The 24,247-nt window shown below is 35.3% G+C and overlaps 1 protein-coding gene and 1 long non-coding RNA gene across 5 annotated transcripts in view; one reads left to right on the top strand and one right to left on the bottom strand.

Moving 5' to 3' along the window:
* Positions 1–24,247, top strand: part of LOC127363445 (obscurin-like) — a 116,455-nt gene that overhangs the window by 76,576 nt on the left and 15,632 nt on the right. Inside the window, exons 10-14 of the mRNA XM_051399880.1 lie at positions 218–496; positions 608–886; positions 1,053–1,349; positions 2,678–2,944; positions 3,662–3,904. Coding sequence (XP_051255840.1) covers positions 218–496; positions 608–886; positions 1,053–1,349; positions 2,678–2,944; positions 3,662–3,904 — 1,365 coding nt within the window. The remainder of the gene's footprint in view (positions 1–217; positions 497–607; positions 887–1,052; positions 1,350–2,677; positions 2,945–3,661; positions 3,905–24,247) is intronic.
* The window catches only part of LOC127363450 (uncharacterized), a 95,714-nt gene that overhangs the window by 60,408 nt on the left and 11,059 nt on the right, over positions 1–24,247 (bottom strand). Inside the window, exon 3 of one of the 4 annotated variants that reach the window (XR_007884858.1) lies at positions 288–355. The exons of the other annotated variants lie outside the window; for them this stretch is intronic. This is a non-coding gene — a long non-coding RNA (uncharacterized LOC127363450). The remainder of the gene's footprint in view (positions 1–287; positions 356–24,247) is intronic. 4 annotated transcript variants of the gene reach the window in all.

Genomic DNA, 24,247 nt, shown 5'->3' with positions numbered 1-24,247 from the left:
TGCAAATGTGGTGAATTGTGCTCCTGGTTAGTTACATTACAGATACAGACCAGAAACAGCAACAGGGCTCCTTTTCAAGAATTAAACTATTATGTATCCAGTCTATAAATTAAAGGCATGTTAACATTTCTTACCTGTGGGGGCTGCTCTATTTACATTGGATTAAATCAGAGTGACAGTAATTTCCTTTTTTATGTCTTTGTTCTAAATTAAACAGCACAAACACCAAAGGCCCATCTGAGAGCTGATGACACAGACATTCCTGTAGGGGTCAGTGTGACACTGACCTGCTCTGTGAACCCATCATCATCTGGTTGGAAATACTTCTGGTACAGAGGAGAGAAAACCTCTGAACCTCTGACCACACCAGATGTTGTCTTCCTCTCAGCTGGACAAATCAGTGTCTCACAGGGAGGACTCTACTGGTGCAGAGGAGGAAGAGGAGACCCAGTTTACTACACAGAGTACAGTGATCCAATCAGAATCAACAAAATTAGTGAGTCTGGAATTCGTTTTGAAACAGACAACTATCTTGTATTCATAATTAATTATTTACAAATAGGCCTATGGAATGATGTTCTCATTTTTGTGTCTTTCCTGTGAACAGTTGCAAACAAGGCTGTTGTGACTCTGCAACCGAACTGGTCTGAAATACACAGCGCAGAGAAAATCTCTCTCAGATGTGAGATCAAGGACGGAGGAGACACTGAGTGGATGTATGAATGGAAAACAAACAGCTCAGAAAAACCTTTACATCAAAATGAACACAGTATTTGGTCTGCTACTGTATCCCACAGTGGAGAGTACAGCTGTAAGGGCAGAATGAAACATGCTCAACAGTCTTCAACAGAGTGGAGTGATCCCATCAAATTGACAGTATTAGACAGTAAGTCTCATCATATTTATTTTGATATTATACAGTTCACTAAATGGCTGTTTGGTTGATATGTGTTTTAAGTAAAGTAAATCTTCAAGTTTGTATGTACTGATTGTACAGGATGCATTTGATCCACTATTGATACATGTTTACATTCTGAACCACTTTCCAACAGAACCTCAGTCTGTCCTCACTGTGTCTCCATTATGGCTGAGTCCTGGAGACTCTGTAACTCTGAACTGCAGTATTAAAGATCCATCTGCAGGATGGAGGTTCTACTGGTATAAGGCTGTTCCTGATCTATCATACTACTATAGCTCTGAGCTGCTACCTGGCAGCAGCAATGGGACTGAACAGGATTCCTACATCGTACATGGACCGACACACACAGCAGGATATAAGTGCAGAGCTGGAAGAGGAGATCCAGTGTATTACACTGACTATAGTGAACCCAAGTTTGTGTGGTCTGGAGGTCAGTTTGTTTCTGTCTGTCCTCTCAAGAAGCAGATGTTATGTCATCTATTTTCTGTCTGTGACCAACATAAAGTAGCTATATTGAAAACTAACACCTATGTTAACAAATAATTGGTGTGTACATTGAGATATCCGTGGTTTCGGGGTGGTTGCTGTTCTTTTGGTCGCCTCTCTCGGACCAGCGGGCTGCAGTGCTCGAGTACCTCCTCATGAAGACTAGAGGGGAGTTATGGAGCTAGATTATGGTTAGGTAGTCAGATAGAGAGAAGCCCAGTAGGAGGCTGTGTCTGCCTTTTGTGCGCACTGGTGGGTCCTAACACATTGCATTCCCATTCTCCTGTGTGCTCTTGTGATGAAGTCGTAAAAGCGTTTGTAGCTGAAGAGGTTTTAGATGAGTGTACAAAGGATCAGTTGGTTAAAATAGCTGACTATTATAAAGCTGATGTTGGGGATAGAAGAGTAAAATAGACAGTGATGTGAAACTTGAAAATGAATTTGTTAAAGATGAATGTGTTACTGTTGTAGGAAGAAGCGGTCTCTGTTGGGCCCTGCAGAGGCTGGTCCTTCCTCCATGCACACTGAAGAGTCCTGGTGCTAGATTCACATTGGAGCAGCAGAAATAGTTGGTTGTGCTGTGCATGAAATCAGAGATGGAGAAAAAAGTCACCATTAAAAATATGCGACAGGGTATTGAGATGGAGAAAGTACTGTCGGTTGAACTGCAGAGAGATAAATTCATGTTGATTAGAGAGGGCAAACATGCGGTTGATTCTCTGCTTGGCGATAATCCCGCTGTTCATAGCAGTTTGAGTATAAGAAGACTTTATGATATTTCCAGCTTTCCACCTTAATATGTGGTGTTTCTTACTGGACTGGGAAGAATTTTCTTGTTTCCTTCTGTCCTCACACTTTAACTTTATCACGAAAAACACCAAAAAAGAGAGATATGAGATTTTCACTGAAACTTAACTCGTCATTACAATGAGTCAACAGGCAGGTTAATGTACAAGATAAACAAACTGCTGGACATCTGAGACAAATCTGATCAATAAGAGGAAAACACTCAGTGTGTATAGAGACAATGCAGCAACATGAATCCCCCTGTATCTTTAAAAGATGGCAAGTAAAAGTAGAGCATTTATCATTTAAAATGTAATCAAATGGTAGCTGGTTTTCAAGATGGAAATCATAGTTTCACCAACAACACTGAACTGTGTTGTAATGTTTGCATTAATCCTCTACAAAAAAAAAAGCAGTACATATTTACATTATTAATCTTAAAAACACTGTGCTCTGTTTGATCCATTATTACATGTTGTTTTCCAGATTTTCATCCATCAGCGTCTCTCACAGTGAGTCCTGACAGAGTGCAACACTTCACCTCTGACTCTGTCTCAGTGAACTGTGAGGGAAACTCTACTGAGTGGAGAGTGAGGAGGTTTCCTGAGAACAGATACCGGCCATACTGCTCCTCCTGGGGGAGAATGACTGGATCCACATGCAACATAGAGAGCTACTGGCAGAGTGATGCAGTGTACTGGTGTGAGTCTGGATCAGGAGAGTTCAGCAACACCGTCAACATCACTATACAGAGTATGGTTTCATTATATTTCCTTTTATAAATGATTTTAAACATCCCATTATGTGTTTCAGCATATATTAGAATTATGTTGTGTACAACATCAACATTACATTACAAAAAGTTCAATATCCATGTCATTGTATTGTTGTTCCTAAAGATTATTTTACAAATAAATGTAGCCCTCCTACTCAATTTTAATTTGTAACAAAATGTTTACCTTGATTACCTTTAAACAATTTAGCATGGGAGGTTAATTGGTAGGAGCCTACTAAATATGACATTTCTATGCATTTACTTCGACTAGATAATCTGATCCGAGAGGCCAAGTTCAGTTAACTCCCATGCATAATTTTTAATAACCACCTTCCTTTTCAGTACATAAAAACACGTTTACTCAATTTGCAATATGAATAATCAGTACACTTTTTGATTATACTCAGACTGAAAACCATTTCAGCATCTTATTATGATGAGGATTGGATGTAGCATACAGTAGATTTATGTAACTTTATGGGTGATCTGTACTTAAGTTTTCAGTGTAGTTTGTAGGACCTTGTAGACGCCTGCTGTTTATTTGGTAAAATGGTACTTTACAGACACATAAGTTGTATGTACAAAAGATAAAACATCAGACTTTATGATCACTCGGTAAAATATATCAGTGATGTGTGATATTTTCTCAACCAGCTGATCTGACTGAAACCTCATATTCTTTGACTGTTTTACAGAAACAGATATTATCCTGGTGAGCCCTGTCCATCCTGTGACTGAGGGAGATTCTGTTAGTCTGAGCTGCAGATTGAGAAGACAAACAAATGAGTCCAATGTGTTTTTCTATCGAAATGAGAAACTCATTCAAAATGATACCAGAAGGGAGCTGAATATCTCTGCAGTGTCAAAGTCAGATGAGGGTTTCTACAAGTGTCAATACTCACAACAAGTGTCAGCACAGAGTTGGATGTCAATTAATGGTGAGTAGGGTTAAACATTATCTGCATTTTCGTTATAATATCATTAGTTTCAGATAATTTCAACTGTTGCATTAAGTAGAAAAGACTGTTTCCTTCTGAGCTGAAGAAAGTCTGCATCAGTGGTTGTGATGGTCATAATTTATTGAGAATGGGTAATAGCACACTGTATACTGAGATATTTGTGTATATATTGTACTATACAGCATTTTCATTCCACATTCACCACATGCATAGCATTAAAACTGGGATTTCCATTGTGTATGAGTTGTTTACACTTCTAGATTTATAAATGTATATGTATGTTTTGTCTTTACTATGGCTGGATGTGACATGACTCTGAAGTTTCTTAACAGTTCTTATGTATTATTTATTATTATAGCAGTGTCCAGGCCTGAAAGCTCTTCCTCTCCTGTACTGATGATTGTTGGGCTGGTTTGTGGATTCATTCTCATTATTCTTCTGCTCCTGTTGTATCGCTGCAGACCATCCAAAGGTGAAACCTTCTTCTTCTATTATAATTTATTATTTAATATATCATATATATTTCATTTTATATTAGATTTTTTATGCTTTAATTATTCAAAGACACATACATCTTTTGATTTTTTTCACAGGTTCATGCTGTATCAGGTTGGTTGAACAATCTCTTCTCTCATTTTGAACATTACAACAATACATTACATGTTCTTATTTAAATTTGTTGTATTTGCTTCATGTTGTAGGTCAAACCAGTCTGAGAGCATCAATCAGGACTCCGACACAAATCATGAGGTCAACCAGAATGAGGCTCAGCTATACTCCACCCTTCTCCATGGTTAGCATTTAAACTAATCATATATATGTGTTTATATGCATCTTTATCTTTAAAGACACATTCATAAAAAAATCTGATGATGTTTAATTGGTATCATGCAATTAAATTGATTAATCTTGTCACTGCTCTATAGGTGATGTTTCTCTCTATGAATCAATCAAACGTCCTGAAGACACTGAAAACGGTACAGTTCATACCTTTTTTGAACAATGCCCTCTCAAATCTAAGTGAAAATATTTTAGATATGAGCTTTCTTTTGCTTGCAGTAAGCAAATATGGCTGCCAGTGCACTTGAAATACGTCAGGATGTCCGGCTACCAGAAGTCTTAAAACAAGATTAAATTACTTAAAATGATATTTTCGGTATTCTTATTTCTTTGTTTGTTTGAACCTGCAATCTTCAAGTTGGGAGATGTGTGCTAACTATTGAGCCACCATCCCAAGATACTACTGGTGTTGTGGTTCTAACCACAGCAATGTTGGCTTCACCACTTTGATCTACACTGAAATATCTCATTAACTATTTTAAACAGACAATCATATCACAAGATAGTATTGTAAAATTAATTAGATTCATCTGAACTTGTCTTGATTTCCACTGCTCTGTAGGTGATGTTTCTCTCTATGAATCAATCAAAGGCTCTGAAGACACTGAAAATGGTACAGTATATCACTTTAGTCCAGACAGTAATATCTCATCAACTGTTGTACAGACCTCATGTTCCCCAGATGACCCACTGTATTTATTCTACCATCAACAATAATCAACAGTAATTAGATGGATTGGGGCAAAAACTACTACTTATTGAAGCATGGCATCAATAGCTCTACCTTGTGGCCATTGATAAAACACCACAATATGTTTTGAATGCATTATGTATTTACATTATTTTGAATTGAAATGCTAGGTGAAAAAATAAAATCTTGCAGCCTGATTATTTTATAATTTTTACATCCTGTCTTGGCTTGGAGGGGGATGGAGGTCTCAATATGATCTGATTTAAGGGGAATGATTACAAGGGATTATTATGAAATCCTCTAATTTGATAGAATACTTTAGAGATTTTTTGACAATAAAGTTTTTTTTTTGTCTGATTGTTTTAACAGGGAAGTAACATGAACCAGAGGAGAGCTCTGTTTACTCTGATGTGAAGATAAAAACTGCTGTCATGCTCAGAGTTTGTATTGAAATCATCACACACACACACACATTATGGGTCAGCATGCAGTTCAATTGATGTCAGTCAATGTCAAAAAAGTTTAATTTCAGAAATGTTACACACAAATATATGGCCTTTTAGTCTTTTGACTATTTTCCATCTCACAGATATATCATGAAGCTAAATTGTTTTTGTCTTTTTTATTTTACTCTCTTGCCATACATACTGCAGATTATGAAGAATATTGTACGACTGTGTATTGTACTTCTTTTTTAACATGCTACTTTATAGTTGTGAAAAAACAATATTTGAGCTTATTTTTTATTGTTTGTATTATGATTTACAATTATGTGTTTTAAGTTTGTATTATTATTATTACTATTTATATTATTATTATTATTATTATTATTATTATTATTATTATTATTATTATTATTATTATTATTTATATTATTATTATTATCATTCAGGTGAATTTGCAGCTTTAAAGTCAACATCTTTTGCATCAATAAACTATTTTTCCAGCAGTGAGTTGTCAGTTGTGTTTTTAATTGCTAAATTTGTTCTCAATCTCAATTAAGCACAACAGAACAAAACACATGCAACAGTTTATTTAATTAGATTTTCCTTTGATGCATTAATGCGTATCTGAAGTGATTGTAGTAACATATGAGGTAAAAAGGCATTTCAAATTACAGATATCTTTAAACCATTTTATAAGTATGCAGCCCACATAAAGTCTTAAAAATTAAAAATAAAATGTTGTAAAACAATAACACCAGCGATTTATAACATTGTTGTTTCACAAATCACCCGATTTTAAGTCTTGATATTTGGTCTTTCTGTTAGATCAATGTCTGATAAGATGTTTTAAATTTGCCGAATGAAATGAATAATTTTGCTTCTTGAAAGTTGCAATATGTAAGAATTGGTTCAGCTCAACATTCTGCTGTGTTACTGTCGCTGTCCAATGTGCTGATCCTGGACCACCCAGGAATACTGAAGCTGTCCTGGGTGATGATGCCTGTTGTTAGCGTTATTGTAGAGAAACATATCCCATCACCCCAGCACAGAATGTTTGCATGTCAACTCTTGGTTTCAAGTTTGACCACAACTCCACCCGCAGCAAGTGACTGAGCACGAGCGAAACTGAAATAGTATCACAAACAGAAGTGAGAGTGAAGAGAGCCAAAGCACATGTCTATTTGAATTCGTCTCTGTTTTCCCTTTGTCGTTATGGGGTATTGAGTGAATGAGGCAAAAAGTGAATACAAGCAATTTTAGCATAATGCTGCAACATTATAAAATGTTGCAAAGGTGAAGGGGTCTCTGATTACTTCCTGAATGCACTGTATAAACACAAAACACGCTCATTGTAATACAGGCACTGCTGCAAGAACAGAGGGCAAATACTGCATAACATGCACAAATTAACAATAAAATGTTAATAAATGGTGTGATATGGTTAAATTCAATTGTCTTGTGTTTAATGGATTTGCAATAATTATTTATCGTTAATGACATTTTAAAAATTTTTAGTGACCAGGAGCAAACCTTTTCACCATAGACAAGCTAATATATATCAGTGGGCAGGAAGTGTAAACATGTCAAAATGTGCTGTGGTCAAAGCCACTGCACTTATGAGTTTTGTGTAAAAGGGATGGAAGAACAGACATGAGGCTATATTCAGAAACAGAAGTTTAAGAAAATAAGTTCTATGAAATTTATAAGCATAGACTTGGTTGCTGATTTGGTTTGGTTCAGAGTGGAGGACTGTGTTACATGCTTGAGATAAATACTCTACTAGAACAGTTATTTTTTCACAATGTTTTACACACATATTGGCACTATGCATGTACTGTATGGTCTCTAAGGCAACGGTTCTCAACCTTTTTGTGTCAAGGACAGACAAATTGATACACATCAGGCTCCGGACCTGTATTTGAATGAATGTCTCATCGATCCCCATCAGATAAGATTCAGTTATCCAACTGTGTATACTGTAGATTGGCAGATTAACAGTGAAGAGTGTGACACCAACAGATGAGTCATTCTTATACAGTCTCTCATTGGGCTAACTTCTAGTTAACACAATAATGGCTATTCCACCCTGTGAAACACTCCAGGTTGAGAACCACCGGTCTAAGATATTGTTATGTACATAGCTCTGGATTTAACTGTATTGCTTTTGTTATTTTATATTTTTTATTTGAAAACATTTTATCTTTATTTGTTTCCTACCTCTTTAATACCTCACAGAATATCATCTCAGAAATGTTTGATACTGTTGATTAACTGAACAATAGTTGGATTTTATATTTCTTTGATAATTGTCTGATGAAGTTTTTTTCATTATTTTAGTGCTGAATACACTCCTCTGTGGACATGCTGAAGGTGACTAGTTGTTTTTTTCTGTTGTTTAAATATGCACTCACTCACTCTTTTTGGGTAGTGATATGGTGTGCTGGCCAGTGTGTTTTTGGTATTAACAAAATGTTCACTTGCTGCCTAATATATCCCACCCACTGACAGGAGCCATGATAACCAGATAATCAGTGTTATTCACTTCACCTGTCAGTGCGCACAATGTTAGGGCTGACCAGTGTACATGCACTGTATTTATATTATGTATGAACATAAATATAATCTTACGGAGCCCCTAAAGGGACATGAAAAAAAAAAAAAATGAAACGTTTCTAGTGAGCACTAGATAGTATCTTGTGCTCACTAGATAGTATCTTGTGCGCACTAGATAGTATCTTGTGCTCACTAGATAGTATCTAGTGCGCACTAGATCCGTATCTAGTGCGCACTAGATATGGATCGAGTGTTGGCTCATTTAAATATTAAAATTAGCCATGTGTTAATAGGTCACAACACGAAAATGTAACCAATGAAATTACTTATTTTGACACACATTTTAAGCCAATACGTATTAAACTAACAAGGTAATGTGTCAAAAGGTGGACTGTTTTTGTTATTTTCTCAAAAGGAGGACAGGCATTTAAATGCGGACTGTAATAAAAAAGGTTACAGATTAATTTACATTTATTTTTTACTTACAGACAAATTAGTTTAATACTCATTTGAATATTAAAATTAGCCATGTGTTGATTCACCACAATATGGATAGTATCTAGTGTGCACTAGATAGTAGTAAGTATTGGCTTAAAATGTGTGTCAAAATAAGTAATTTCATTGGTTACATTTTCGTGTTGTGACCTATTAACACATGGCTAATTTTAATATTTAAATGAGCCATGTGCTGATTCGCCACAACACTCCATCCATAGGATCTAGTGCGCACTAGATCCGTATCTAGTGAGCACTAGATACTATCTAGTGCGCACTAGATCCGTATCTAGTGAGCACTAGATACTATCTAGTGCGCACTAGAAACTATCTAGTGAGCACTAGATACTATCTAGTGCGCACTAGAACCTATCTAGTGAGCACTAGATACTATCTAGTGCGCACTAGAAACTATCTAGTGCGCACTAGAAACTATCTAGTGAGCACTAGATACTATCTAGTGCGCACTAGAAACGTTTGATTTTTTTTTTTTTTTTTTCATGTCCCTTTAGGGGCTCCGTATAATCTCAATTCTAATTTTTTGTTTTGAAATGTTAAACCTCGACTGGCTTCAGCTGTATTTGTTGTTAAAAAGGGAATAATAACGGAAGAAGGATGATGAAAACACACGCAGCCCTTTCCTTTACTCGTCTGTGTTGAATATTATTTTAAACAATGCATACAAACACCAGACACATGTCTACATACGCACACTCAGTTTCAGGACCACAGATATTTTACCATGTTTAACGTGTCCATAAGTTTACAGTGCTGCTTTGCAAACGGTAATAACCTTAAAAAGAGGAATAGTGACGGGAGAAGGATGAGGAAAGCACACACGCAGCTCTTTCCTTCACTCGTCTGTATTGAATGAGGAAGAGGAGCGTCATCCCCCTATTGGAGCCTCGAGGCATTACCAACAGATCTACAAACCATAACACCACACAGACAAAGATCTGTGTTACCTATCTGCATTCCTTTTTCTTGGTGTTGCACTATAATAACTATGATAACATCAAACTGAAATTAGCTTATGTTATGTATAACTCAAAATAGATTGTATGAATGAATAAACTGTTATATACAACTTGTCACATATTTTCTCAGAAAGCATGTGGTATGAAACTCAGCACACGTGATGATAATCTGACATGATGAGGGAAAATTGCATCAAGATATTTATATGGATTATAGATCAGCGTTCACAACAAACTATTAGATGTTTTTTCCTCAATGTAACCTGCAAAAACAATATACAGTAATGTATCAAACAGGGCAGCTGTTTTTAAGAAACTGGTAAATGTACGTTTACGGAGTAAACATATAATTAATAATTAAGTGTGATGTCTACAGCTTCTTTGAAATACAACTTAATGGGAATGTTCATGATACAGTTAAAAAACATTACATTAAACTGACTATAATATAAATGCTAAATAATGGACATATTCATTTGATTGAATTTATTAATAAAACAGTTGTCTACTCTTTGTTACAGGTGTTGATGCAATCCTGGAAATACCTGCATTCACTTTATTTAAAGGAGACTCAGTGACTCTGAGCTGTAAGCGTCGTAGTACTCCAAGAAATGAGATGAAAGCTACCTTTTTCAAAGACGGATCACCTCTTCAAATGGACAGAGACCATTACTCTCACAACATAGGAGAAATAACCATTGATCCAGTGTCAGTTTCAGATAGGGGCACTTACAAGTGTCAGTTTGATGATGGGGCAGAATCTGAATCAAGACAACTGCAGGTGGAAGGTATGTAGCTGTCAATGTAATAAAATAAAAAGAATAACAAGAATAAAAAAGTTCACAAAATTATCTAATAAGCTTTCTTTTGCATTTCACTGTCTTCATTCAGTAAATATTGCTTTTTTTTTATCTTGCAGTAAATGCTACATGAAGTATTCATACTTTTCAAAAATTACTAAGGAAATGCGGATCTACAAGTGAATATTTTCTCTGCTCTCATCTAACCAATTAATAAACAATTTCAAGGCAGAGAGAGCTCAGTGGGTCCGTGTATGTTTTGGTCATTGGATTTTCCTTTCAGAAACGGGTATTAAAAAACAGAAAACGAGTGCTTATTTGATTTTCGTTTTAAAATACAAAAATTAAAATTGAAATACAAGGCGTTTTTCTTTTTCATGGTCAGAAAGGGATGAGCGAAATTTAAAAAATTATTCGATTTTCATTTTCTATTTCATATAACAAAAAATAAAATTACTAGAAAACAGAAACAGAAAAAAGGCCTGTTTTTTCATATTCTGAGACCGGATGTTGTCATTTACAGGACGGTGCTGTGTAGAAGAAACAGTAGGCTAGTAGACTGCGGTCAATCCAGCCGTGAGTCCGATCCCCCGTGGTCAAATCAGCCGCACTTAAATTTAGAGTGTACAAGTATTCTCAGCATTATGGTAAATGCGGAGAAACAGCGTATTTACTTCTGGTTTTCAAAATAAAGGTATTTAGAACAGTAAGCTATAATTAAAATATGTTACATTAAAGTCTTGTGCCACTGATGAATAAAAAAAACTTTATATCAAGTATCTTTACTGCACCAGTGTGGAGAAATGCCAAAATAAAAGTCTCATATTTATGCCTCCAGAGATTGCATATTTGACCATATTTGAGGTACTGTAAAAACATATTGCTCAGTGTTTCCTGGCTACTGATGGTATATTTGACTTTTACACATATGAGAGTACAAACATACTTAATATCAAGCATTTTTACTGTACCAATTTGGAGAAATTGAAGAATAAAAGTCCCATATTTATACTTCCAGATTCCATATTTTCTTATATTTTTGAGCTACTGTAAAAACATATTGCTCAACATTTCCAGGCTATGGGTGAAGCATTTTCATTATACTTCAATAATGCTGCAGTAATCATGACAGAATTTCACACAAATGTTTAACATCTTGATAATATAAACACTAAACACTAAACACAAAATCCTACACAATTCTAATTTGTTTACTTTTCACACAAAATGCAATGCAGTCCACATTCTTCTTATTTTGCTGCTCTGCTGTGTCCATTTGTAGGTAAAAGGGAAAAATAATTAGTTTTAACTTCAAAACACCATTGTACCTACTGTCTCTTCCTCACATATTATTTTTTATATTATTCAGTGTGACAGCTGTTGCAGGTGGTTCCACATACAGTTTTTTTTTACAGTAGCTCAAATATAAGAAAATATGGAATCTGGAAGTATAAATATGGGACTTTTATTCTTCAATTTCTCCAAATTGGTACAGTAAAAATGCTTGATATTAAGTATGTTTGTAGTCTCATATGTGTAAAAGTCAAATACACCATCAGTAGCCAGGAAGGTCCGTGTATGTTTTGGTCATTGGATTTTCCTTTCAGAAACGGATATTAAAAAACAGAAAACGAGTGGTTATTTGATTTTCGTTTTAAAATACAAAAATTCAAATTCAAATACAAGGCGTTTTTCTTTTTCATGGTCAGAAAGGGATGAGCGAAATTTAAAAAATAATTCGTTTTTCATTTTCTATTTCATATAACAAAAAATAAAATCACTAGAAAACAGAAACAGAAAAAAGGCCTGTTTTTTCATATTCTGAGACCGGATGTTGTCATTTACAGGACGGTGCTGTGGAGAAGAAACAGTAGGCTAGTAGACTGCGGTCAATCCAGCCGTGAGTCCGATCTCCGTGGTCAAATCAGCCGCACTTAAATTTAGAGTGTACAAGTATTCTCAGCATTATGGTAAATGCGGAGAAACAGCGTATTTACTTCCGGTTTTCAAAATAAAGGTATTTAGAGCCGTAAGCTATAATTAAAATATGTTACATTAAAGTGTTTCATGCGCCCCTGATGAATAAAAAAACACTTTATATCAAGTATCTTTACTGCACCAGTGTGGAGAAATGCCAAAATAAAGAGCTCATATTTATGCCTCCAGAGATTGCATATTTGACCATATTTGAGGTACTGTAAAAACATATTGCTCAGTGTTTCCTGGCTACTGATGGTATATTTGACTTTTACACAAATGAGACTACAAACATACTTAATATCAAGCATTTTTACTGTACAAATTTGGAGAAATTCAACAATAAAAGTCCCATATTTGTACCTCCAAGTGGTATTTTCATATATTTGAGCTGCTGTAAAAACACTTTGCTCAATAATTCCTGGCTATGGATGGTATATTTGACTTCTACACATCTAAGACTGCAAGTATACTTAATATCAAGCATTTTTACTGTACCAGTGTGGAGAAATTGAAGAATAAAAGTCCCATATTTATACTTCCAGATTCCATATTTTCTTATATTTGAGCTACTATAAAAATGTAAACTGTATGTGGAACCACCTGCAACAGCTGTCACACTGAATAATATAAAAAATAATATGTGAGGAAGAGACAGTAGGTACAATGGTGTTTTGAAATTAAAACTAATTATTTTTCCCTTTTACCTACAAATGGACACAGCAGAGCAGCAAAATAAGAAGAATGTGGACTGCATTGCATTTTGTGTGAAAAGTAAACAAATTAGAATTGTGTAGGATTTTGTGTTTAGTGTTTATTGTTTATATTATCAAGATGTTATTAAACATTTGTGTGAAATTTTGTAATGATTACTGCAGCATTATTGAAGTGTAATGAAAATGCTTCACCCATAGCCTGGAAATATTGAGCAATATGTTTTTACAGTAGCTCAAAAATACAAGAAAATATGGAATCTGGAAGTATAAATATGGGACTTTTATTCTTCAATTTCTCCACATTGGTACAGTAAAAATGCTTGATATTAAGTATATTGCAGTCTTAGATGTGTAGAAGTCAAATATACCATCAGTAGCCAGGAAACACTGAGCAATATGTTTTTTACAGTACCTCAAATATGGTCATATATGCAATCTCTGGAGGCATAAATATGAGACTTTTATTTTGGCATTTCTCCACACTGGTGCAGTAAAGATACTTGATATAAAGTGTGTTTTATATTCATCAGGGGCACAACACTTTAATGTAACATATTTTAATTATAGCTTACGGCTCTAAATACCTTTATTTTGAAAACCGGAAGTAAATACGCTGTTTCTCCGCATTTACCATAATGCTGAGAATACTTGTACACTCGAAATTTAAGTGCGGCTGATTTGACCACGGAGATCGGACTCACGGCTGGATTGACCGCAGTCTACTAGTCTACTGTTTCTTCTACACAGCACCGTCCTGTAAATGACAACATCCCGTCTCAGAATATGAAACAACAGGCCTTTTTTCTGTTTCTGTTTTCTAGTGATTTTATTTTTTGTTATATGAAATAGAAAATGAAAATCGAATCATTTTTTAAATTTCGCTCATCCCTTTCTGACCATGAAAAAGAAAAACGCCTTGTATTTCAATTTGAATTTTTGTATTTTAAAACGAAAATCAAATAACCACTCGTTTTCTGTTTTTTAATACCCGTTTCTGAAAGGACAATCCAATGACCAAAACATACACGGACCCTGTTCTAAATACCTTTATTTTGAAAACCTATATACGCTGTTTCTCCGCATTTACCATAATGCTGAGAATACTTGTACACTGGACATTTAGGTGCGGCTGATTTGACCACGGAGATCGGACTCACGGCTGGATTGACCGCAGTCTACTAGCCTACTGTTTCTTCTCCACAGCACCGTCCTGTAAATGACAACATCCGGTTTCAGAATATGAAACAACAGGCCTTTTTTCTGTTTCTGTTTTCTAGTGATTTTATTTTTTGTTATATGAAATAGAAAATGAAAATCGAATAATTTTTTTAAGTTCGCTCATCCCTTTTTGACCATCTAAAAGAAAAACGCCTTGTATTTCAATTTTAATTTTTGTATTTTAAAACGAAAATCAAATAACCACTCGTTTTCTGTTTTTTAATATCCGTTTCTGAAAGGAAAATCCAATGACCAAAACATACACGGACCCATCACCTAGCTAACATCATATGTCTTGTATTTAAATTTAATTCTGTTTTTGTTTTGTTTTGTTTTGTTTTAAGCAGTGTATGTGTTGTACAACTGTTCAATGTGTTTGCTATGTCGCTTGTGTTCTTTCTATTTGCATCTGTTTCTTAAGCTGCAGTGTGTTGTTCTCTCATGTAGAATCACACATGTCTGGAGTTTGATTATGTAACAGTGAATTTAAACAATGATGGTTTTATTTGTGTCATGTTGAAATGTAAAGAAAACTTTAACAGCATGTCCATTACAGTAACTTTCCTGTTTTAATCTTTTGTTTTTTTTTAAACTAAACAGCACGTAGACGTGAGGTCACACTGACAGCAGACAAGACAATCATACCACTGGGGGGCAGTGTGACACTGACATGCTCTGTGGAGAATCCTGCTGGCTTCAAATATGAATGGTTCAGACAGACGTCAGACACATACACAAAAACTCGTCTTCAGACCGCAAACCTTGATGACTCACACACAGTTATCACACTTGGAGGCAGATACACCTGCAGAGGATGGAGAAGGGAACCAGAAGTCCTCACACCTGAAAGTAATGCAGTCACCATTCAGGAAACTGGTGAGTTTATTAATTTGCTCTGGAATAAAACAACCTACATTCTTAATGTTCTTAAACAATGCATAAGGTGTGGAAGAAAGCCATTGTTAGAAAAAAAGAAGAACTCTAATGAATAAATGATGTTAGCTCAGTATCATTTGTTGGAATTAGGAAAGGTATTATATTGTTCATCATGGTGAAATTTCTTCTTCAGTTTTTGAACAGACACAATAGAGGAGCGGATGTAGTTTAGTTTTATTTATAAATATCTGTAAAATATGTAGTTATACTGAATGTTTTACAGGAGGTGAGATGACAAATTGTGCTGGAAGGTAAAAATGTTTATAAAGATTTTAATTTGCATGAACTTTAAATCTTTATTTTTAGTTTTTAAGCTTGTATATTTTTTATGTCAACAGTTCCAAACAGGGCCAGTTTGACCCTTCAACCCAACTGGCCTCAGATATTCAGGGGTGAGAAGATCACTCTCAGATGTGAGATCCAGGGAGGTGGAGACACACAGTGGATGTATGAATGGACAACAACCAGCTCAAACACACAGTCTCCAACACACAGTGAATACAGGATTATCAGTGCTGCTGTGTCCCACAGTGGAGAATACAGGTGTAAGGGTAGAAAGGACTCATATTCCTCAACAGAGTGGAGTAATGCCATCAGATTGAATGTATCACGTAAGTTGGACTGTTTGTAACAGCAGGAAACATTTCTCTCTCCAACAATAATGAAATCTCTTTCAGGCAGCTCAGTAAGAAATTCTGTTTTGTTGTTGTTTTTGTGTGTGATAACAGAATAACAGACAGGAAACAGCATACATTGCACTGTAGAATTATATATGATTCCCAGAACTAGAAACACAGTTGTTCTCCAACGCATCAAAAATCACATTGAATCTGTGCTGAACTCAGCAACAGGGCCCATTTTCTCACTAACAAGCTGTTAGTGTTAGTTTTAGCATGCACCACTGAAAAACTGCACTAATAATACATTAACTGTTAGTTAGCTATTTGTTAATTGTTGGATTACTGACAAATAAAAGTCATGTAATAATTTAGTTGGTCAGAGTACAAGTATTTAGAAGTGTGTTTTTAAGTCTGTTATGAAGTAAAAAAAAACAATTTTTGATGGAAATTCTATTCAAGTGATTTACTTGTTTTTCTCTAAACTGAACAGCAAATAAACCTAAGACCACACTGACAGCACACAAAACCACCATACCAGTAGGGGACACTGTGACACTGACCTGTTCTGTGTGGGGCTCTGCTGACTGGAAATACTACTGGTTCAAAAGTACATCAGACTCTTCTGAAGCTCAGCCCATAAGGGATGGTGTACCAGACAGAGTTATCAGTGTCTCACAAGGAGGTCTCTACCACTGCAGAGGAGGAAGAGGAGATCTACTGTTCTTCACAGAGAACAGTGATAAAGTCACCATTCAGGAAACTGGTGAGTTTAGTTGTTTGTTCTGGAATAAAACAATATGCATTATTAAAATCTGTGATGAAGAAAATACTCATTTTGGTACAGTAGGAAAAAATTTAAGTTACTGAACAGGTTGACTGGCAGAAGGGGGATTTGTGGGTTTGTTGTCCTTCTTCCCCGTCACTGAATAATATAATCAGTAATATTGGTTAAAAATATAGAAATATAAATATATCTTACAATATTAAAATTTAAAGAGTTATTTTAAATTACAACTTTTGTTTATTTTATGAAGATTTTAAGTTGCATGAACTTTAAATCTGTATGTTAAATAAAAAGGTGCTGACTTGTTTGTAGACGTTTAATTAAAACTGTTAAATTTTCCGAAACCAGCCTACATGATAAAATAGACATTAAACACAACACTTACAGCAAAATGTTTTTCCATATTCTTGGGGTCAGTAAATGCATCCTGTGGAAGGATACCAGTATTTTGGTACTATTAACACTGCTTGGCACTACTACTACTACTACTACTGACCTTTGAGTATTTTCTTTTAAATAAATGATAACATTATAGCTGTTTAGTTGTATTTGTATAATTTTTTTAAATTTGCTGCAGAATACAACAACATGCATTCACGTAATAATCCATGAGGATTTTAGAGGAAAACAATTATCCTGTTTGTTTCCAAACTGGACATTTTTTTATGTCAACAGTTCCCAACAGGGCCATTTTGACCCTTGAACCCAACTGGCCTCAGATATTCAGTGGTGAGACGATTACTTTCAGATGTGAGATCGGGCGAGGTGGAGACACTCAGTGGACGTATGAATGGAGAACATCCAGCTCAAAGACAAAGTCTCCAACATACAGTGAATACAGGATTAGTGCTCAGTGGTCCCACAGTGGAATATACAGGTGTAAGGGTAGAAGGGACTCACATTCCTCAACAGAGTGGAGTAATGCCATCAGATTGAATGTATCAGGTGAGTTCATACTCGGTTATTCACACTGAAAATGTCATGTTTGTTTTTATGTTTTCATTTATCTAAATAAAACAACAGGAAACATGTATCCCCCAACAATAATAAAGTACTTACAGGTAGCTCAGTAAGAAATTATGTTTGCTTTTCGTGTGGAAACAAAATAACTGAAAAGTATAGAAAAGTGCAGAAATAAACAGGAATGAATAAATAATATTCAAGTACCTTATAGGGTGGAATAATGGTGCAGTGTAACACTGTTGCCCCACAGGAAGAAGGTTCAGGGTGTGAAGCTAACTTTTGGACAATTGGTTGAGTTAACTCACAGGTTAGTTTGGATTAATGACCTCATTGGCTAATGTACATTGCCTGTAGGTGTTAGTGTGAATGGTTGTCTGTATGTGTTAACACTTGATAGACTGATAACCTGTACAGTGTGTAGCCTTGCTCTTATTCAGTGTGAACTTGGACAGGATCAAGCTCCCTGTGACCCTGCAAAGGATAGATCACTGAGTAATAGATAGCATGTATTTTACAGTTGTCTAAAAAAAAGCTGCAGTGAAAATGTTCAGCTTGGATTCTTAACACGTTTTGCCTTCATAAATGTAGTATTCAGTGGTGGAGCAGCAAAGTGACAACTGACATTTTATTTTTTTAATTTTATGGAATCTTCTGATTACAACACATGCTTCATCTTTATAACACAATTGTGAAATAAAAAGATGACACAATGATTATTTTATTCACACAGATCCCAAATGCTGACAGTGTCACTTGCTGATAAATTTGATGTTTCAAAATGGGAAAAATATCTCATGTTTCTAAATACAGCTTGCTTTTTGTAAATTTGGTGAACTGTGCTCCTGGGTAGTTACAGTAGAGATACAAAAACACAGTAACAGAGCTCCTTTGTCAGAATTAAATAATGTGTATAAATTATTGTGTGAACCGGTGTATAAAGTTAATTCAATGTTAATATTAACAATATCATTCATAAGTTAAAGTCTCAAATTCAATTATTTCTTGCCCGTGGGAGTAAGTCACATCACATTTCTTTCAAAGTGATTATTACTAAGTTGATTAAAAAGTTGTTCCATTTACATCTATTTTTTAAGTAAATGATGTTTGTATGTAATGATTGTGAAGAGTTTGATCCATTACCAATGTTTTAATTCTGGAAATCACTTTTCCAACAGATAAACCTCAGCCTGTCCTCACTGTGTCTCCATTATGGCTGAGTCCTGGAGACTCTGTAACTCTGAACTGCAGTATTAAAGATCCATCTGCAGGATGGAGGTTCTACTGGTATAAGGCTGTTCCTGATCTATCATCCTACTACAGCTATGAGATGCTACCTGGCAACAGAAATGGGACTGAACAGGATTCCTACATCGTACATGGACCGACACACACAGCAGGATATAAGTGCAGAGCTGGAAGAGGAGATCCAGTGTATTACACTGATTATAGTGAACCCAAGATTGTCTGGTCTGGAGGTCAGTTTGTTTCTGTCTGTCCTCTCAAGAAGCAGATGTTATGTCATCTATTTTCTGTCTGTGACCAACATACAGTATCTTGAAAACTAACACCTATGTTGACAAATAATTGGCTGTGTACATTCATGGCTCCGAATGGAAGAAATTAATTGATCCTGTGACCTTATGATATTTCTAGCTTTCCACCTTACTGGGTGGTTGTACATACTGGACTGGGCAGAATTGTCTTGTTTCATCTTTCCTCCCACTTTAACTTTATCATGAAAAACATCAAAAAGAGAGATCTGCAGTGAGTACTTTGGATACTTTAGCTTATCTTACCATACCTATTCTTACTTGCGCAGGCAGGACATGGTTTGTTAGACAATATTTATAATAATAGTGATCAGGTAGGCGTACAGACAGACAAAACCGGTAAGCAGGCAGGTTAATGTAAAAGGCAAACAAACAACTCCAACCAATAAGAAGAAAAGACTGAGTGTGTATGGAGACAATGCAGCACATTGTAGTATGAAATAATCACCCTCTGTGTTGTTGAAAGATTACAAGTAAAAATAGAACGTTTATCATTTGAAATGTAATGAAATGGTAGTACGCTTTCAAAACAAATCTTGGAAATCATAGTTTGACCAAAAACACTGCATTGTATTGCAATGTCTGCACTAATCGTCAACAATAAAAATAACAAAGCAATAAATATTTACATTGACATTATTAATCTTAAAAACACTGTGCTCTGTTTGATCCATTATTACATGTTGTTTTTCAGATTTTCATCCATCAGCATCTCTCACAGTGAGTCCTGACAGAGTGCAACACTTCACCTCTGACTCTGTCTCAGTGAACTGTGAGGGAAACTCTACTGAGTGGAGAGTGATGAGGTTTAAAGAGAATAGCTACCATTCATACTGCTCCTCCTGGGGGACAATGAATGGATCCACATGCAACATATACAGTAATCAGCAGAGTGATGCAGTGTACTGGTGTGAGTCTGGATCAGGAGAGTTCAGCAATGCCGTCAACATCACTATACAGAGTATGGTTTCATTACATTTTTTTCCTTCATACATTATTTTAACTCTGTAAAATAAACTAGCATTACAAAGAAACAATATCTGTGATCTGTTCTCCACTCATTCCAAAGTTTCTCAACCAGCTGATCTGACTGAAACCTCATATTCTTTGACAGTTTTACAGAAACAGATATTATCCTGGTGAGCCCTGTCCATCCTGTGACTGAGGGAGATTCTGTTAGTCTGAGCTGTGGATTGAGAAGACAAACATTTAAGTCCAATGTGTTTTTTTGTCGAAATGAGAAACTGATTCAAAATGATACCAGAAGGGAGCTGAATATCTCTGCAGTGTCAAAGTCAGATGAGGGTTTCTACAAGTGTCAATACTCACAACAAGTGTCAGTACAGAGTTGGATGTCAGTTAATGGTGAGTAGGATTAAAACAATTTCTGCATTTTCTTTTATGTAAACTGTGTTTCTGTCGGAGAAAGAAATTTCAGTGGTTGTGATAGTCATGATTTATTATGAGTGGGTAATAGCAAACTGTATACTTACATAGTTGTGTTTATATCGTACCATACAGCATTTGATGTGACACCACTCTGAAGTTTATTAACAGTTCTTATTTATTATTTATTATTATAGCAGTGTCCAGGCCTGAAAGCTCTTCCTCTTCTGTACCGTTGATTGTTGGGCTGGTTTGTGGACTCGTTCTCATTATTCTTCTGCTCCTGTTGTATCGCTACACACTGTCCAAAGGTGAAACCTTCTCATACTATTATAATCTGATATTTAACATTTTATATGATATTTTTTATGCTTTCATTTTCCAAAGACACATACATTTTCTGATTTTTTTTACACAGGTTCATGCTGTATGAGGTTGGTTCAACACTCTCTTCTCTCATTTTGAACATAACAACAATACATTCCATGTTCTTATTTAAATGTGTTGTATTTGCTTCATGTTGTAGATCAAACCAGTCTGAGAGCATCAATCAGGACTCCGACACAAATCATGTGGTCTACGAGAATGAGGCTCAGCTATACTCCACCCTTCTCCATGGTAAACATTGAAACTAAATATATATATATGCTTATATGCATCTTTATCTTTAAAGACACATTTATAAATAATCAGATGATGTTTAATTGGTATTATGCAATCATACTAATTAATCTGACCGTTGCTTGATTGTCACTGCTCTGTAGGTGATCTTTCTCTCTATGAATCAATCAAACGCCCTGAAGACACTGAAAACGGTACAGTTCATACTGTTTTATGATCAATGCCCTCTCAAATCTAAATGAAAATATTTTAGATATGAGCTTTCTTTTGCTTTCAGTAAGCAAATATGGCTGCCAGTGCACTTGAAATATGTCAGCATACCAGAAGTCTTAAAAGAAGAATAAATTACTTAATAATAATACTTTTGGTATTCTTGTTTCTTTGTTTGTTTGAACCTGCAATCCTCAAGTTGGGAGATGTGTGCTAACTATTGAGCCACCATCCTAAGAGACTACTGGCTCTAACCACAGCAACGTTGATCAGTGGGTTTACCACTTTGATCCACACTGTAATATCTCATCAACTATTTTATACAGACAATCATATCACAAGATGCTTACTTAGTATTGTGAAATTAAATAGATCCATCTGAACTTGGCTTTATTTCCACTGCTCTGTAGGTGATGTTTCTCTCTATGAATCAATCAAAGGCTCCGAAGACACTGAAAATGGTACAGTATATCACTTTGGTCCAGAACTTAATATCTCATCAACTGTTGTACAGACCTCATGTTCCCCAGATGACCCACTGTTTTTTTTTTTTACCATCAACAATAATCAACAATGTGTTTGGTTATACTCAAATTTTTATTTTGAACAATAGTTTATGACCAAATACCTGCAAAAATAATGACTTTCCTATCAGTGCTGGTTGTACTTATCACAGTTTCTAGGACAAAATTGGATTGCAACCCATTTTGTAAATGTTGTACATATATTCTAATACCAGTACATACCTACACAACTTCTCCATAAGCATGTGCACTATTTATTGAATCATGGCACCAGTAGCTCCACCTTGTGGTCATTGATAAAACACCACAATATGTTTTGAATGCATTATTTATTTACATTAGTTTAAATTGACATGAAACAACTAGAAAAAAGAAAATCTTGCACGCCGGGTTATATTATATTTTTGATATCATCACTTTGCTGGCAGGAGGGGGGTGGAGGTCTCAATTTGATCTGATTTAAGGGGCTGATTACAAGGGATTCATTTAAAATCGTCTAACTAAAAATTATGTACATTTCAAATGCAGATCATTTCCAGGATGTCGTATATCCTTCGATTGAACTTAAAAACATTTGAAAACAAGGTGAGTACTCCAAATAGTTGCAATAAATAGAAAATAATTTTGAGATGTTTTGGCCTCAAGTGACAGAAAGTATTGATTTTTTTTCTGATTGTCTTCACAGAGAAGCAGCATGAACCACAGAGCTCCGTTTACTCTGATGTGAAGATAGGAACTGTGTTCAGGCTCAGAGTTTGTATTGAAAGTATTACACAGGAGGTCATATGGGTCAGCAATTGTTTTTGTCTTGTGTCATTTCTCTCCATACATACTGCAGATTATGAAGTATATTGTACAACTGTGTATTGTACTTTTTTGTTACAGCTGATTTATTATTATTATTATTATTATTATTATTATTATTATTATTATTATTATAATTATTATTCAGGTGATTGTGCAGCTTTAAAGTCAACATCTTTTGCTTCAATAAACTATTGTTACAGCAATAAGCTGTCAGTTGTGTAATTGCTTTTTTGACTGGACAGCCAAACTGGATAAACACATCCCACAGTAACCTGAACCATAAGCAGCTCTATTAACAGGCTAAGGGAAGCTAGTTCAGAAGCAGATCCTCCATTCAGTACCATACACTGGTAGTCAACATGTGCAAATTAGGCTGTCACCCTATTCCTTAAACTTTTCAGTTTAAAACTCTTCATATTCTTTGACTTTTTCTACAGCTAAACATATTATCTTGCTCTGCTCCATTCCCAGGATCACTTCCTAATGTGTTCCAACAACACAATTGACTGCATAGAGATACCAAGGTGACGCTTGTGTGGTTTACAAAAAGAATATGGGAATGAACGTGCAAAAAGCAAACATGCTGAAAACATGAGGGAAGGTTCATGTTCATTCTAACTTAATGTTCATTTATGCACATGCAGTGAGTGCAGAGTGTCACCACTCGTTAACAACAGGCTTTCTCACATATATCATCGATTATTAGCTATGCTTTGCACTTGACTCAGTTTCTTAGAAGTCCTATTGTACATTCTGCACAGTATGTGACCTCTCTTCTTTTATTTGTATTAACACATTAGCTCTGGTGTGAATGTGATAATGACACTGTCCTATTCTTGCTATCAGAGCAACACTAAGAGAATTTTTGTGATTGTCTTTCACTCATTCTGATAAGCATTGGTTTGTTCTCAATCTCAATTAATCTGTATAGGACAATAAAACAAAACACATGCAGCAGTTAATTTCTGTGTTTTGTTTAATAAAATTTTCCCTTGATGCATTTGGTATCTGAAGTTGTTGTCGTAACATATGAGGTAAAAACAAAGGCATTTCAAATTACAGATATCTTTACACCGTCTTAAATGGATGCAACCCTCATAAAGTCTTAAAAATTAAATATTGTAAAACAATAACAACACCAGCAATTTATAACATTGCTCTTTTAATAAATACAGTAAGTCATGATATTTGGTCTTTCTTTTTAGAAA

This window comes from Dicentrarchus labrax, unplaced genomic scaffold (assembly GCF_905237075.1).
Source record: "Dicentrarchus labrax unplaced genomic scaffold, dlabrax2021, whole genome shotgun sequence".
Classification (NCBI taxonomy): domain Eukaryota; kingdom Metazoa; phylum Chordata; class Actinopteri; family Moronidae; genus Dicentrarchus; species Dicentrarchus labrax.
This window is presented reverse-complemented; position numbering and strand designations above follow the sequence as displayed.